The sequence below is a fragment of the Gavia stellata genome, chromosome 21 (genome assembly GCF_030936135.1).
Source record: "Gavia stellata isolate bGavSte3 chromosome 21, bGavSte3.hap2, whole genome shotgun sequence".
In the NCBI taxonomy this organism is placed as follows: Eukaryota; Metazoa; Chordata; class Aves; order Gaviiformes; family Gaviidae; genus Gavia; species Gavia stellata.
The window spans coordinates 5,427,178-5,444,767 of NC_082614.1; the positions used below are offsets into that span (position 1 = coordinate 5,427,178).

The 17,590-nt window shown below is 37.3% G+C and overlaps 1 protein-coding gene across 2 annotated transcripts in view; it reads left to right on the top strand.

The window, feature by feature from the left end:
- The first annotated feature begins 478 nt into the window (after positions 1 to 478).
- SPECC1L (sperm antigen with calponin homology and coiled-coil domains 1 like) overlaps positions 479 to 17,590 on the top strand; it is a 52,589-nt gene continuing 35,477 nt past the window's right edge. The window contains exons 1-4 of one of the 2 annotated variants that reach the window (XM_009817472.2): positions 479 to 646; positions 6,194 to 6,353; positions 7,357 to 8,990; positions 10,567 to 10,774. In XM_009817472.2, coding sequence (XP_009815774.1) covers positions 494 to 646; positions 6,194 to 6,353; positions 7,357 to 8,990; positions 10,567 to 10,774 — 2,155 coding nt within the window. In that variant the 5' untranslated portion in view covers positions 479 to 493. The remainder of the gene's footprint in view (positions 647 to 6,193; positions 6,354 to 7,356; positions 8,991 to 10,566; positions 10,775 to 17,590) is intronic. The other variant, XM_009817471.2, reaches the window with a different exon arrangement.

Consider the following 17,590-nt stretch of genomic DNA (forward strand, 5'->3'; position numbering starts at 1 on the left):
CTCTCTCAGTACTTTAGTTACCAAGCTGGTGGTAGTATTTTCTTAGATCCAGTGTTGTTGGTAGTCAGGCTGCTGCCTGAATAATCCCACGGTATTTTCCTTCCCACAGCCAGAAATAAAGAACATCACTGCCCTGATAAGCCTTTCTTTTGCTAGCTAACGAGTAAACTCGGCAACATGGGTCACTTATAAAATATCCTCGGTTCAGTGCCATTTGTGGAAAGAGAACTGAAAAAAAATAGTTTGGAGTGGAGCTGTAGGAAGTGCTTAGTTCTTGGTGAAAATTCCTTTTTAAAAAAAGCAAAACCCATTGGTCAGTCACGTGCATTCTGTTTGGCTCTAATTTGTGGTCTTTACTGCTATTCTGGAGTTCTGGTCTTAAACAGAGCGTTATAAAAAAAGACATTGGTGTTCTTTTGTATTTTATATTTAAAATTTCTTTCTTTCTGCTTGTAGATTTGTTTGTAAATGCATCATAAACAGACAGCCCAGAATGAAGAAAGCAAGCAGGAGTGTTGGCTCAGTGCCCAAAGTGCCTGGAGTAAATAAAACTCAAACAGCTGAAAAAGCCAAACCAGAAAACGGCTCCTCAGTGTCTGCAGTAACAAAACTCTCCAAAACTGGAACATCAGCATCTCTTTTGAAGGTAATAACCAATAGAACGTTCTGATTATTTATATTTTTTACAATAGAGCTTTAAAAAGAGTAGAATTTTAATGCATGTGTTTAACGCAGCTTAGACTAGAGGTTTGTTATATGGGTGACTGAAGGGAGTTTGGATAGTTACACACCACTGGCCAGGGTAATAGGACCTTATATGGCATTTGCGCTGTATTTTTCGTATTGCAATGTGTGATGTGATGGAAGGCAAGATACTTTGCAGAACTTGGCTATCCTGCAAAAGGAGCAGAGGGGAAGTTGCATTCTGATGGATGTTATTAGTAGTGTCACGTGTTAGGCTTGAATGGTGTGTCAGTGACTAATGGGATTTGATAAGAGCTATTTACAGATTCTGACAAAAGAACTGATGAGGTATCTAACATGAGAAACTTTTTTGATATCAGTGATCCATGTCAGGTCAGTGCAGCTGCATTCTTCTAGCTGTTTTGGCCTTTGCTTTGTGTGAAGTACTGCTTGAGCTGAATTTTTACAAGTTGATTCTTGCTCCTAGAACAAGTTCAAAGGTAGAGGTTTTCTCTTATATTAGCAAAACAGGGCAGCAGATTTAGGAGCATATGGTTTTCAACAACCAAGAAAAGTAAGACATACCGAGGTGTGCTGGTGCAGAGCTCTTACCGGGGAGCGAACACATCTGGGTTGGACAGATGGCATGAGCCTGCTTAGTCTGCCTCCCTCTCCTGGCATGGACACATGGCTGGACCCACCTCCTTCGGCCTTTCTGCAGCTCAGCATGCAGAGCCGTGGCACTGCTGCTGCTGCCCTGGAGCTAGTGAACAGAACAAGGAAAAGGGCTGGTGTCTGCAACTGGGACCTCAGCCACTGTCACCTACGGATAGGCCATTTATATAACTGGCAAATAAAGACCTAAAATTAAAGAAGTGGTCAGGGTTGAGGTCGCTTTGTAATAGCTATGCAGGATTACTGAGTCAAAAGTGTGTTCCCTTTCTCTCTTTTCCTCTTGCTTTTCTTTTATGGAAGAATGGCTAATACTTTTGCTGATGAACTTGCAAGCCAGGTTTCCAGTAGATTTTCTCCTGGTGCCCCCCCTTCCCTCTGCCACCCAACATATCTTGCAGTTTTCTTAACTTTTAAATAATCTTTTGATGCTTGTTGATACTACTTATTTTGTATTTCTAGAAACCTCTCAAAGAATATGGAAAAAAAAGTCCTTTGTAGTTTACTTACCAAGTTTATTTATGTTACACCTCTCAGTGAGATAAAGTAGGAGGATGATCTAACACTGAAGAAATTTGACCCAGTATGCTTTCACAATTTTACTTATATTAGTAACACTTCTGGCTATGTTTGGGTGTAGGATTAGAATTTATGACAATTGTATGTTTGAGGCACAATGAAAATTTTTCTCTTAATTACGAAGACTTATCTCAGCTTTATGTTACAGCCAGGCTTACTCATACAGTTGGATGTTTTTTACTTGTTAAGCAGCTGTTGTGCCAACTATGTGACTTAATAATAATGACAATTCTTAACTTTCTTTGAGTGTTCCATATTTATACAACTAAGTTAGTGTTTGTATTTTTTTTGACTTACTGATACTGGCAAATCACACTTATAATCACTGGCTTGAAAGAACTATCAATAACGAGTTGTATTATTTTTAAAATAATTTTTTGTAGAGTTTTATATTTGATCTTGTTTATGAAGCATTTGGCACATTGTTTTCCTCGTAGTGGTTGTAGGATCTTCTCTTAGACTTGATGAATTGATGTGTGTATTATGAATTTCATTTAATATTCCTTGGCCAAAAAAAAAAAGCCAGCATTAAATAACTTTTATTGCAACAGCTTACTAATTTATTCAGTCCTCAAAGTAAATGTGCTTATCGGTGCAGAAATCTTTGAGTTGGATATTGAATGAAAGGCCACTATTAAGGAGTAGAAATACACACTTACAGTACTATACAAATCTTAATTCAGTCAGTAATAATGTTGCAAAATTGGAAATTACTTTGTAATTATAGTCTGGTTTTTTCCTGTCCCTTTTATGATATAACCATGGGCCAGTGTTCAGCTTTGGGTGAGCTTCTTTCACTATGCATTGTTCCATAGATTTGGGTTTTTTTGTGTAGTTTTCAAAGTGTGTGGACAATGAGCACAGGAAGAAACTGAGACCCACCCTTCTGTACAGCTGAACACTGTTCCAGAGGTCAGGCTGTCCATCTGCTTCAGAATGCCTTTTGTCGGTTACTTCTTCACAGGTTTTGGCTCCCACTTTGCCCAGGACTTTTGTAAATGTTCAGCACCCCCCACCATCCCACACGCATTATTATAGCAGAAGGTTAACTGCCAGCCACGTCTAGTTTTTAATCTGTCAAAAAATACTCTGCAAATAACAGTGTGTTCTTATTTTTAAGATCGTTATTTTTTGTCTTCTTTAGCTAGTGAGCTTGTGATCATGCTAACACTCACAACTGTAGTTAGATGTTAGCTGTACTTCATACAATTGAATTGCAAAACCCAATGTCCCTGAAAAGACAGGACTTGGACACCAACATTTGAATAATAAAAATTAGAATGTGTTTTCAGTATTCATGTGTCTAGGCTTCAGTATTCTGTTTGCAAAATGCAGTAACTTAATTACAGATTGTTGTGAAGTTTGATGTTTGAAGCACTCAAATGCAGCAACAGCAAGCATCAAAGGTAGGAATAATTATATATATATATAAATGGATTTGAATGAGGTGCAGTAAGTAGGATATACACGTTGAGAAACTAAGATGAAATTAATTGTAGAGGTGATCATTCAAGTTTCATTGCACTGAAGGAAAGATGTGGGGGGAAACGGAATATGAATTGTATAATTATAAAGTGTTTTTTTATGTAAAAACTCAAAATAGGTTTGGATGAGCATTTCTAATTATGATGTTTTCTAATTTTCCATATTTTAATGTAGGGTTTTTAATGCTATGCAGGATTGCGCTGTTAGCATTAAAAACCCTACATTAAAATATGAAGCAGGATTGCACTGTTTTCAGTAAATGGGAGAAACTGTTCTTCCTTGAGGAAAAAGCTGTTTAATAAACATACAACAATGACGTTGCTTCCCTTAAAAATATATGCTACAAAAATACTTTGATTTTTAAAGTGAAGAATGGTTGCCATTATGGAGCGTTAAGAAAACAGAGCTGCTGGTTTGTAATTTTTCCAAAGCTTTGCTAAATAGTTTTCTTTGCCAAGAGTATAGCGTTACAGTTTTGAGAAACTGTTTACTAATTGGCTGCAGAGGAGGCAGTGCCTTCCAACCTAGGCTAGAAATAGTTTACGGGTAAGTCAGAAGAAGAATGGCTGTCTTAAATCCCTTTGTTCAGCAATGACTGGAGATGACTAATGTCAGAAAAGTATGTATTTTACTTAGCTTTTTTTTTTTTCTTCAAGCTGAGTCACATCTTGACCTATTTGGCTTGATAACATGTACTTGTACTGTGTCTAAAAGCTTAATCTAATTTCCCCACTCTTTCAACAGGGTAAAAATGCTGACAGCTCATAGTCTCTTTGAACTATCACGTTTGCTGACTGATGGGCAGATTCAGTAGCAAAATAGAAAATCACTGTTCTATGCCTTTTTGTAATACCTTGTTTTAGGTGATAGTTGCATCACAAGGTTGTTTCCCTCCCTCTCTACCCCCATGCCCACAAAATTAGTTTAGATTAGATGTGAAATCTGATTAGATTACAGGTTAATGGGGGATTGTCATACAGTAGTAGTTGGTGCGCAGTTCTTCCCACCCGCACAAGTAGTGTGGGCTTTGTTCATTTTGTAGCACTCCCAACATTTTTATTTTCCCATTGGTACTTACATTTCACCTGCTGTTTTGCACGGCTATGTGACATAGCAGATCAAGGAACTGATCTGGCTCCTGGGAGGAAGGAGCCCTTTGAAAAGGCTTCCGTCTACACAGCACAGTGTGTAAGTACATGGAGAAGAGTGGGATAGAACAACAGTGGCGTTTTCATAGCAGAAAAGCCAGCTTAGATGTACACCAAACTAGAGCCTCAGAGTAATGTGTTTTCTTCCAGCCTTTTGTAAACCTTTTTAGAAGGCTATACCATTTCCTACATGATTCAGTAAAAACATTCTTGTCCTAGAGGATTTTACCTTTACAAATACCTGTTTCTATCTGTAAATTATCTGTATTTCTAACAACTGCATGCAGAACAAATATGTTCTCTTCCCAAGCTCCCTTTTGCTTTGCAGCTGCTCTTTGTAAATGGCACAAATCCCATCCATGCCCTTTCCACAATATCGTGAGCAGTATTCCTAACTCTTCTGAAATTCACACTTGCAAAAAGAAGCTATATAGAATGGAGTGAGATGCAACTTTTTTTTAAATTAAGCGAGTGTACCTTCATTCTTAATGTATAGAATCTTAATGTCTGGCATATAGTTTTTAACATGAATACGTGTGGGGCTAGAAGTTACAAACCACAGAATTTAAAAGTCATGATGTAAAGCAACTGGTTAATTCCTAAGCACTACCTTTTAGCTGGGATGCTGGTTGAGACTTCAAATGCGTTATCCAGCTGAATAATACAGTTACTCAAGGAATGCTGCTAACACAGCTGTTTTCTTTTAATTTTTCTTGCCCTTATAATGGGAAAAATATTTAGCATATTTTGATTCTTTCGCCATTTGAAAAGTTGCATTTTAAAGAGTTGTAAAGTCTGCCAATTAATACTTAGGAACTTAGTATTTCTAGAGTTTGTTTTGTTCTGAAAAATGTATTCTTTATTTGGGAATCTGGTTCTTGAGACTCCTGTGCTTACTGCCTTGTCACATTCAAGACAGCTTTTGTGGCTAACTGTAGTTTCAGGAATGATCGTACACATCAGACAAAAAGTCCATCAAACAAATATCCTGTCTCTGAGAGTGCCTAGTAAAGAGCATGAAAACAAGGCAAGGATATATGGTGAGAGTGGCTTTTCTGCCCCCTCTGAATACTGTCCTAGTCTCCAGTGATTTGAAGCTTAGTATTTTGAGCTAAAAATGGTATTTTGTTAATGTTGGATTGACTTTTGTTGTTGTTTGGTTTGATCTTTTTGTTGTGAACTTGTCCACCAGAAAACGCTTGATCATATTCTATTGAAGGACATTGTACTAACTTCCTAGTATTTGGTCGTTTCATTATCTAAGAATTGTCTTCATTTTTATGCTTAAGCAAACTTTCAGTCAAAATTGAGAAATGTTACACTGTGTTGTGTAACTGTGCTTTCCTTAATTTTTTTTTTCTCCTTGATATTGAAACATTAATCACTTTCGCTGGGAGAGAGAAGACTCGCTTTCTATAGTCAATCATCTGTAAGGAGTTCAAGTTCAGTTTCAGCTTACCAACCCTGCGCAGTGCAGTGCATTTATACTTTTTAACATTCTTGCATAGACACATGACTAGTCAAATATATACTTTTTAAACTGATGGAATCTTTAACGGAAGAAATATTGGCTATGCAGACTTCTCAGCTAGCTGTCTTAAAGCTGCTTCTTCCCTTTCTTTCAGACTAAGAGTAACGATGACCTCTTAGCAGGGATGGCTGGTGGTGGTGGAGTGACAATGACCAATGGTGTCAAGGCAAAGAAGAGCACTTGTGTATCAACAGCATCTTCAGCTTCAGGGACGACCATGAACAGTCTGGAAAATAAACCCAAAACTATTGCAGGTAAATGGACATATTGATCCTTAAAGATGGTAGTTGAGTAGCTTTTTATTTTCCTATCTTGTATTGAGGATCCAGGCTGACTAATGAAGTGGTCAGTAAGGCCACGGTGAAATCAAACACGTCCTCTGCTCTTTTCCTGTTTTTTAATATTGTAATTGCCTTTTTGGAGGGTGTTCCTTGTAATTTTTTCATTACTGATTATGTAATTACTATATAAACCTAGATAATACAATTAATCTAGAGAATCATAGATTTGTCTAAAATCATTTAGTTTGTTTAAAAATAAAAACAAAAATCCATGCCACAACCAGTAAATCTTTCAGATGTGATCACTTGTTGCCGTCAGTATTTTGGACATTCTGTATTGCTTTATAGAAATAAAGTAAGAGAGCTTTCAGAAACTGTTTAGAAAAGTGAAATTATTTAATGTGTTATCTATATGGATGGAAAGATGTCTTGCCTTCCATTGCTATGTTTTGGATTCAGTAACGCTTGCAAAGATGTAAAGCATCTGGAAATCAAGTAGTAATAATCCATCCTCGTCTTTATGAAATGAGATGAAAATACAAAAATCCTTAACTTTCATTTTGGGGAATCATAATATGCAATTCATCACTTAAAAGCTTGCATTCCAATCTATTGAAGAGAGAGTCAAATTTGAACTTGTAGGAATAGCACTGCTGCAGTTTTTGTACAATTTGTCAGAAGCTGTTGAAGACAGAAAAAAGAAACTTGCAAATGTTATAATTAAAGTTTAAGGTCTAACTAATTTTCAAAATACTGGTAAAGCATAGCAATTGGTAAAGCAGGAATCAATTGAAATATAACTGCACTGATTCATGATTAAGGTTGTTTAAATGTTTACTCTAAATGTGTTTTACGAAATGTATTTATCAGTGTGATTCAGAAAATCAACCACTCTATTGCTGATGCAAAATACACAGTCTTCTATTACAGATACTGTATTTTAAACGAATGTTCCTAACTTTTAAAAAACATACAGGTACAAGTTCCACAACTAAGCGTAGCACTTCATCTGGAAATAAAGAGTCAAGCTCTTCTAGAGAAAGAATACGCGATCGTTCTCGTTTAAGTCAGAGCAAAAAGCTACCTTTGACCGGACAGGGGACCAACGATACGGTACTGACAAAACGCTCCCGTAGTCGCACCAATCCAGAATCGGATATTCGAATGAGCAAGTCCAAATCAGACAATCAAATCAGTGACAAAGCTGCATTGGAAGCAAAGGTGAATGATCTTTTGACATTAGCAAAAACTAAAGATGTGGAAATCTTGCATCTGCGGAATGAACTAAGGGATATGCGTGCTCAGCTGGGACTTAACGAAGATCAACTTGAAGGTGATGAAAAATCTGAAGAAAAAGAGGCCATTGTTGTCCATCAGCCAACTGACGTAGAGTCTACGTTGCTACAATTACAGGAACAAAACACTGCCATCCGAGAAGAGCTCAACCAGCTGAAGAATGAGAATCGAATGTTAAAAGACAGACTAAATGCATTAGGCTTTTCTTTGGAACAAAGGCTGGACAACTCTGAAAAACTCTTTGGCTATCAGTCTTTGAGTCCAGAGATTACAGCTGGCAACCACAGTGATGGTGGTGGTACTCTGACATCGTCAGTGGAAGGTTCGGCTCCTGGATCAATGGAAGACTTGTTAAGTCAGGATGAAAACACTTTGATGGACAATCAACATAGTAATTCCATGGATAATTTAGACAGTGAGTGCAGTGAAGTTTATCAGCCACTGACATCAAGCGATGATGCCTTAGATGCTCCATCATCTTCAGAGTCTGAAGGTGTACCAAGTATAGAAAGATCTAGGAAGGGAAGCAGTGGCAATGCGAGTGAAGTGTCTGTAGCTTGTCTGACAGAACGAATACATCAGATGGAAGAGAATCAACACAGTACAGCTGAAGAGCTCCAAGCCACGCTTCAAGAGCTTGCAGATTTGCAACAAATAACACAAGAGCTAAACAGTGAGAATGAAAGACTTGGAGAGGAAAAAGTAATCCTTATGGAATCTTTGTGCCAGCAAAGTGACAAGTTAGAACACTTCAGCCGTCAGATTGAGTATTTTCGGTCCCTTTTAGATGAACACCATATTTCATATGTAATTGATGAAGATATGAAAAGTGGTCGCTACATGGAGTTAGAGCAACGTTATATGGACCTTGCAGAGAACGCTCGGTTTGAGCGAGAGCAGCTGTTAGGTGTTCAGCAGCACTTGAGCAACACTTTGAAGATGGCAGAACAAGATAACAAGGAGGCCCAAGAAATGATAGGGGCATTAAAAGAAAGAAATCACCACATGGAACGGATTATTGAATCAGAGCAGAAAAGCAAAACAGCGATAGCATCTACCTTGGAGGAGTACAAAGCCACAGTAGCCAGTGACCAGATTGAGATGAACAGGCTGAAAGCTCAGTTAGAGCATGAAAAGCAGAAAGTGGCTGAGTTGTATTCTATACACAACTCCGGAGATAAATCAGACATACAGGATTTGCTGGAGAGTGTCAGGCTGGATAAAGAAAAAGCAGAGACATTGGCCAGTAGTCTGCAAGAAGAGCTGGCACACACTCGCAATGATGCCAATCGATTGCAAGATGCCATTGCTAAGGTAGTGTTTAAAACAAACTTGTGTTTTATCATCCCATACACACCATGACTTACTGTTGGTCACTGTAGTTCTTTTAGAAGTAAAGGATTAATTATGAGGTTAATTGGATGGCTGTAGTGTTAGGATTGATTACTTTCTTTTAACCTTCATTATGAAGATGATGGAGGCCTTTTTAAAAATTATATGAATACATTCAGCCACAGGGTAACTGTTGTGTTACTTTTAAAAATACTGGTATTTAAACTTCACGACTTATTTCAAGGGCCAAACTTAAACAGTATTTAGGGTATTGTATGAATTTTGTGCTTAAATTGCGTGTCTTCTGCAAGAGTTCCAAGGAGTTAGTGCCAAACCAGTGGAAGAGGGGTGTCACTGAGAAGGTACTGGGAGTCAAAGTTTGAGATGATAACCCAGCTGTTGATGACTTGTAGGACTTTTCACAGGTGTTGAGAGTATTTTCAAGTTTCAGCTTATTCAGGTTGGTTCAGTTAACTTAGAATAAACTAATAATAAAGAAAGCAGAAAAGTGTCTTCTTTCTCCATTCAAGAATTTATGATGATTTAATATAAAAATAAGAATAAAAAAAATTTAATAACTTTAAGTATGCATTTAAAGGTATATCTTCCTGATGAGAAAATTTAGGCCAAATTTAATGTCTGAACTTTATATTAGTTGCAACTCGACATGTTAGTCATGATCATCAGTGAGTTAGAATCAACTTTAATTTGGGAGGAAAAAAAAAAAATTAATTTAAAGTTGGGTGGTGCTATTAAAATAAAAAATACCGAAACAGATTATTTAAAGCAGGGCATTTTGTGGATTAAAATCGGTGCCTGACTGTTTTGACCCACCCTAAGCCATGACCTAATTTCTCTTGTTTTTCTGACACCCTGTTTTTGCTGTTGGGCATGGGGGTTAATGTTACAGTGCCTCAGATCCCAGCTTGTTACTTACATTGCTGTTTCATGAGGCAGGATAAAATAGTCTCACTGCTCCTGAAAGGGAGAAGTCTACTACCTCTTCTTTTCCCTGCTTTTTTAAATTCAGTTCAGTAACTTGTAAGACTCTTCTGGGAACTACTTCAACTCACTAACACATCTCACACATAAATGTGAATCCTGCTACTTGGTTAAGGAAATGAATCATTCCACAGGTCCAGCAAGCACTGAAATTGATGCACAGAAGAGAGCGGGCTTTCTTTTTGGCAAGAGAAAGAAAGGGTAAAGAGCTTCCCCCACCACCCCTTCCCTTTTCCATGGCAGCTATACATTAAATTGTATCAGCTGCTCATGAAATCACAGCCTTGGTACTATGGCATTGTTGCTTCACTTGAATACAGGATACTGCTGTTAGAGTAGGTGGGCAATGCTCATATATTCAGCTTGGGAATAAAAGAGTTTAACTCTGGCTCAGGAAAATGGTTGCACTAGAACAAAACATTTTTAAAGGCTTACACTTGACTTCTTGTCCCATACTTCTTTATGGTTGCAGAAATATATTGTAAGTATGGCAGTTACAAAACTGAAAGTGTGTTTTAAAATGCAACCAATATAGTTATGATACGTTCTTTTTCAGGTTGAAGATGAATACAGAGTGTTCCAAGAAGAAGCCAAGAAACAAATTGAGGATCTCAATGTGACTCTAGAAAAACTTCGGACAGAACTGGATGAAAAAGAGACTGAGAGAAGTGACATGAAAGAAACTATCTTTGAGTTGGAGGATGAAGTAGAGCAGCATCGTGCTGTGAAGCTTCATGACAATCTCATCATATCTGATTTGGAGAGTAAGTGTTACGAATTTCTCTTGTGAGAGAAATGATAGTTTAAGAACAGCTGAAGTAGAATGCTGTAACAGTGAAAATATTTTCACTTGTCTTTCGTATGTCTGAATTCAAGTCAGACTGGGCTTTGCAGAACCCTTATACACTAGGGAAAAAAATCAAGTTGGCTTTGCTTTTCCAGTTCTGGTAGTAGTTGGTGTGGCAATGAAAACCTGTGAATTGAGAATAAATATGAAATCTGATAATGTTGTTTTCAAGTTGGTTTTCAAAGTAGAACATGTAATTACAGACTTAATTGCGTGCTCCTTGTGCATTTTGGAGACTGGATGATTGATTTAGTGTTTTGGTGTTGGTTTTTTTTAAGAATGCTCTCTTTCGAGTGTTCAAATATTAGGAGTTACCAGGTAGCTTGAGAATGTGTATAATTATGTATGTATTATATATCTCTTTCTGTGTAGATTTGCTTGCTTAAGTCATGAAACTGATCTGTGAACTTAAAAATGAACCTAACTTCAAGCAAGTTAGAGTAAAACTTTATCTGTTGACTCTTGCCACTGTACAAGAAATGGTTGGGGCTTATAATGAAATTCATGTTTACTGTATACTTGTCTAGCTCTCTGTGCCTTAGTTCCCTCTCTGATCTCCAAGACCTGCTCAGACATTCCTACCACAGGCTGGAATTCTGCAATTAGTCTCCATCTAAATAAGGACTTGGGCAACTGTTCCCAGGCAAGCTGTTTTTGCACAGTGCTACTTACAGGATTCAAATATCTGCTATTCTTCCATGGTATACAAAGACGAAACAAGACAGTAAAAAAACTAAAGCATGATCCCTTTTAACAGTAAGGGAAATATTCATAGAAAGAATTTTAAATTGGTCTGCTATCAAGAAAAGGTAGTGTCTTAAGCAAACTAAATTGTTTATTCAACTGAAGCTCAGTGTCTCAGTGTCTTCAGACATGTGGCTGTTAGCTTGGTTTCCCTAAGCAACCCTTCTTTATCTTGAAAGGCAATCACTGTTTCTCTTTACAAAATTGCTTTAAGTTTTTATTCTGCAATTTTTTTTGCTCTTTCTCTGCCAGAACCAAAGACAGACATTTACTTGGGAGCAGGAGCTCAGGCATGTGGTCAGTGGCTCTGGCTTTGTTCCTGAAGTTGTTTTGTAGCAAAGTCTTAAAAAGGTTGAATGCTTTCCTACTTGCATTGTTTTGTCTGTTAACTGAAATACATTCTTACAGGAAAAAGCACCATAGTCAAGTAAACATTTAGGTGTCTGCCTAGTAATACCTGATTACAAGGCAGCTCTAATTTTTAGATGCTTCTGCTTTGGGCGTACAAAACAGCTGTCAGATATTTCACTTAAACTGGTAAAAATTCAGTCAGACAAATCTTTGCCTGGGCAGAAATTTTCAACAAAAATTGCAACAGTCTTTGTTACTCATTGCTCTTGAAATAGTTTGGAAAATTCAACTGTACTAGCCGACGGCCTGGTGTGATCCTTTAGGGAAGAAATCAGTATTTTATTTATAGGCAGGAAGGAGAGTGGCATCTAGTGGTGGTAAGAAAGGATGGCACCCGAAGAATAGTATAAACTTAAAATTTTTTTCTGACCACTTTAAAATGCTGTTCTTTATGGGTTCATAATTAAACCTCATACAGGAGTTTCTTGGTCGTAGCCTTTAAGTAGTGACAGCAAAGAACAGCATCTCAGAAAATCTGGGACTTGGAGGTAGTACATCCAACTTATAAAAGACAGAATTCTAATAATCTGTATTAAAGTGACAGAAAAGTGCATCTTAGTAGTGGTAAGTTCTCTTATGCTGATCAGACTTTTGGTCAGTTCTGGTATTGTCAGCCACATATAATGCCTGTGGTTTTAAATGTGGAGAATTTAGTGTAGGTTTAGGTATTATAAAGCACTAGTTAGAAGAATGGTGTTTTTTCAGCCTAAATAACCAAGTGTAATAAAAAGCCATGGAAGTTTTCTTTAGTGAACTTTTATTTTAGATTTTAAAATATGAGGAAATCTAACCCAGCCCTTAAAGAGAGAATTTGCCTAACGGCACAGTTACCGAGTGAATGAAAGTGATGGCGAGACAACTGACAAATGAGAAATGATAAGTGACGGAAAGTTATCACTTAAAGAATTCACAAAAGACAGACTTTACGGTTAGGAGAAATATGCTTCGTGATGAGGTGGTGAGTGTTCATTCCATTTAATGGTTAATCAACGCTAAATAGTAATGTAGGAATGTGAAATGCTCCAGCACCCTACTTAGGGCACGCTTTGTTGCGGGCTTTCCAAACACCAGAAAGAAGCACAACGAACGTATAATGAAACATTTTTCACAGTAATCTGAATATTGAACTGTCACATTTTAGCTGTTAATATGTCTGCCCACAGAAACTGGGATGTCTTTGATGTGGACAGTAGGATGAAAGTTGCTTTGATTAAAAACATACAGTATGTTCCTGATGTCCATCCAGATGCAGCAGGAACTGTAGTCAGTGGCAGCTGAACTCATTACTAGTGGGACAAGGAGTTTTAAGAGTAGTGCTTCTGTATTGTACCTAAAAAGTCTAAGAAATATTAACATAAGCTGTATGTTTTATAGCCTCACGAGTGCGCTGAGATGAAAGAAGCTGTAGGTACTGGAGCGGAGGCGAGGGACTGGGAGAGGGCAGGGCAGGCTGGGAGGCGGCGCTGCGCTAGATGGCGTGTTTCCTCCGGTTTTCCCTTCGGACTTCGGAAAAACTTGCAGTAGTTAGGTAGCCAAGCTGTCACATTAGTCATCTTCAATGACTAAGGGGGAAAAAGAAACCTATTATTCTTCCAAGCAGTTAATAAGAGTTTGTGGGGAAATTTTTTAAGAGACCTTTGTCTCCTGATTTGCGGAAAATTGATATTTGTAGGTTAGCTTATTTGTTGTCAGTTTCTTCTGAAGCCTGAAAATACTTGTTGCATGTTCACTTAGCACAAGGTACATGCGCTCAACATATCAGTTCTCTTAGTCTGTAACTGCTTAAGTCAGTACATTTTTTGGACAAGGGTAGGTAAGCAAGAAAGTTGATACATCTAATGTTCAGTGAATAAATCGTTCTTTTATGGACCTGACAGCGTTAGTTTTAAATTCTGCTATATCTCATTTTGAAAAGGATCTTGACCGCAGTTGTGAAACTCAATTTTTACATTACCATATTTAGGCCTTTTCTACCATAGTGTTGGAAAAGTCAATTGGTTGTTGGTTTTCTAATTGTTAGGGTTTTTTGCTAATGTTTGACCCTTAAAAAATTCAGCTTTCTTGCTGCATAGACCGGTTGCCTGACAGTGATGAGCTCAAAAGCAAGACTGATGCGCAAATTGCCTGAGCTTTGATATATTTGTAACCAATGCCTCTTCCTTATATAAGGAAGCCATAATTCTTAAATTAACTGCAATGCTGGCAGTACTCTGTGTAGGTGTGATTATACTGGGATAGCCATTTCTAGGCTAAAAAATTGAAATGCTATTCTAGTATAAGGCAAACCAATGTAACTGGTACAAAATCTGCGAGAATGCCTATTGTGGATTTGCCTGTGTCAAGATTACTTGATATAGTGTTGCTTATCAGGAATTGTAATGTCATGTTTTGAAACTGCTGTGCATATCTGAATATTGTAAGGGTTTTTTTCCTTTTTTAATTTCTTTTTTTCTTCCCCCCAGAGACTATTGAAATTAAACAATTGAATGTTGATTCTTATTTTTATTTCATAATGATAAATTCTAAGAGACTATTGAAATTAAACAATTGAATGTTGATTCTTATTTTTATTTCATAATGATAAATTCTAACTGCTAATTATAATTAGTAAGAGTTACAGATACAGGGTACAGTGATGCTTTTTCTCTGGCAGCCTTACAAAATTCAGGTGATATCTTAGTTGCTTCCTCCTACCTCCAGCCTTAATTGTAATGTTTTTCTTTACCATTTGTAGTCTGCATTTCCCATAATTAATTTTTCTACCTTCTAAAAAGCAAGGCTTTGTCAAACTGTGTTTTAAATCAGTATCGTTTTGTAAAATGTAGACATAATTGAATCCTGCTGTAAAACACAAGCAGCTTGCTGATTTGCCATTTTTGATTATCCTATTCATTCATCAGAATGGTCTCCTTGTTCTTCACCTACCCCAAACAATAGTTACGTTTCCTTTTATCTCAATCCTCTTTCTTGTCTATGCTGCTTAAAAGGAGGAGGCTGGATAACAGTAGAAGAGAAGTACCTGTCCTGCCATACTGAAAATTGCAGCACGTACAGGTGGAAAGGGTTTGTGTGTGTTAGAGAAGACTCATGAAGGTTGTGAGGGTGTAGAAAGGAAGGATACCACAAGGCAGCTGTACAGAGAATTGCCGCCTGTCTGCCTATTTTGACTACTTGAATTTTCAGGCTGTAATTGGTGGCACAATGCGAAGAATGGAGTCCAGGCTGTAAGAGGTGAAATTACTTATCTTAATCTTAATTTGTCACTACATTTCAAATTCAGTTGCAATTTGGTAGTATTCTTTTCAGTTCTTTTTTTTTTTTTTTTTTAAATCTTTTCGATTGATTGGGGGAGAAGACTGTTTCTAACAACTGCTGTGAAGTGCTTGGTACTGTTTATAGTAACTGCAGAATATTCAGACCATTGTGTTTTACTTCAAAGCATAAATATACTAAAACTTAATGGTGTGTTTCATATCTCACAAAAGCTCAAAACAATGGCATTACACAAGCTTTAACTCTGGATGCATTTATAGTTTCTGGTTTGTGGTTATTTTTAGATGAACTATAGCTTGCTTTTAGTAGTAGAAGAGATTTGATTTTTAAGACCACATTGTCTTTGAACTGTCTTTAAAAGAGAAAATAGTCATCCACTAGATTTTGTTTCAGAATGCTACTGGAAGCTCTTTAGGGCATGTTGACTTCTGTCACTGTTGAAAGTTACCTAATTTGCAGCGGGGTTTTTTAGCATGTGTTTAAAGGAAAAAAGGGCGGGGAGGGGGAGCAACTTTTATAACTTGGACCTAAAGCTGGCTTCTCACTGCTGACTTTAGCTCAAACAAGTTGTGGGTGCAGAGACAAGCTAAAAATTGGAGGACTTTGCTTAAATATCATGGTAGCATGAGATTTGAGTAGCCCACTCTGTTAGGCTTATCTTCAAAGCTTAAAGATCAGTTGGACACATCTTAAAATGTGCAGTTTTATAAGGAGGAGATAAATACAGAAATGTCTGTCTAATTTCACTGTTTCAACTTTTCCAAGCCTGAAAGGTCACCATGTTTTCAGGGCAGCTGAGGTTTATGTAGTTCTTGTAAAGAAATCAGCTGTGGCATTAAAAGCCTCTCTACTTGGGATTGTTAAGGCAAAACTCAAGAATTTCTTCTGATGAAGAAACCAAAAGGAATTCCATGGCTGAAAAATTGAAATGTTATGAGCATAGTTGAAGGTCCTGAACGTACACATGGGCATAAATCTGCTTAAAACTGTTCTTAGTCTATGTTACATCTAATTTAAACTTTTTTGAAATGCTTACTGTTTTCCATTTAGCCTGCCATAGCCTCATTTTTATTGTTAAGAAAAGCCCTTTGACAAAAGACCAGGAGTACTGAATGTATAGGTTTACTTGGGAGGACATTGGTAGGTATTGGTAGAACAGGTGACTTTGAATAAACCCTGGTTTAATGGTTTTCCTGAGACCTGATACCCAAATAAGAGCACTGGGAAGGTTTTTTTTTCATGTTAGAACACGAGAGTCACAAAACTTTACTGTATCAATCTGTTTGTATGAACATATATACCTATCTTCTGACTATTCAAACATTTATTATGCAGTTCCATAGATTTTTTGCCAAGGTTTTGTAATTTGAACAGCCTAAACGTATTAGGCACCTTCAATCTTTTTGTGGAAAGGGCATTGCTAATATACAGGAGAAATATTTGTTTCCAACAGGTCTTGGAATAATGAACGTGAACAAAAAAATGCATTCAGTTAGTTGGCCCATCATTTTTACAATTTGGAAATGGCTACACGATGCTATAGAAATAAAACATCCTAGGATGCAACGATCAGTGAAGTGACACACTAATTAGAAGTCTATGCTGTGTTCTTCTTCGTTAGTTGCTTAGTTATAAGAATGGTGTAATCAATCACATTGTCCTTGTGTATTGAATAAAGTAACAAATGAGTAATAATTGCAGTAGCCAGTCTGTCAGACGCCACATGAGGAGTTGGTGGTGATCATGCTGCACACCCTTTTGTATAGCTGCTGACAGATTTAGGGGACCCTCTCTTTCATAACATGATCTCATAGACTGTTTGTCCCTTTGCTGTAAATGTATCTTGCTTCAAATTCAAATAGTAGCTGCATAGACAAGAATGTGGGATTCTTGAGGACATGAGTAGAATTTTATCCCCATTGAAGGCATGGCTGTGAGTGTTATGTCAGCTGCTTTGTGGCAGGGAGTAAATTGTGAATCAAAAGGCTTTTCGTGTAGCTGCAGCTTACATTTGAAGAGGGAAAACCCCCAGACATCCATGTTTTTAGCATCCTTCCATGTTAGATTACCTACCTTGTTTATTTGCTCTTTGATATTGTTTTTGTCATTTTAATATTGTGAAGGGTAGAGAAGAGACTGGGATTTGTGTAAGAATGGAGTTTGCTTATGTGTTCCCCTCACCAGTCACAGAGAAGTATGTACCTATTGACCCTTTCTGTCAAATTATTTCTGCTCATACTATTTTTCTCCAGATGGCAAGTTTTAAAAAAAATTTGCAGATTGTTTCAGTTACTCTTTTTTAAGT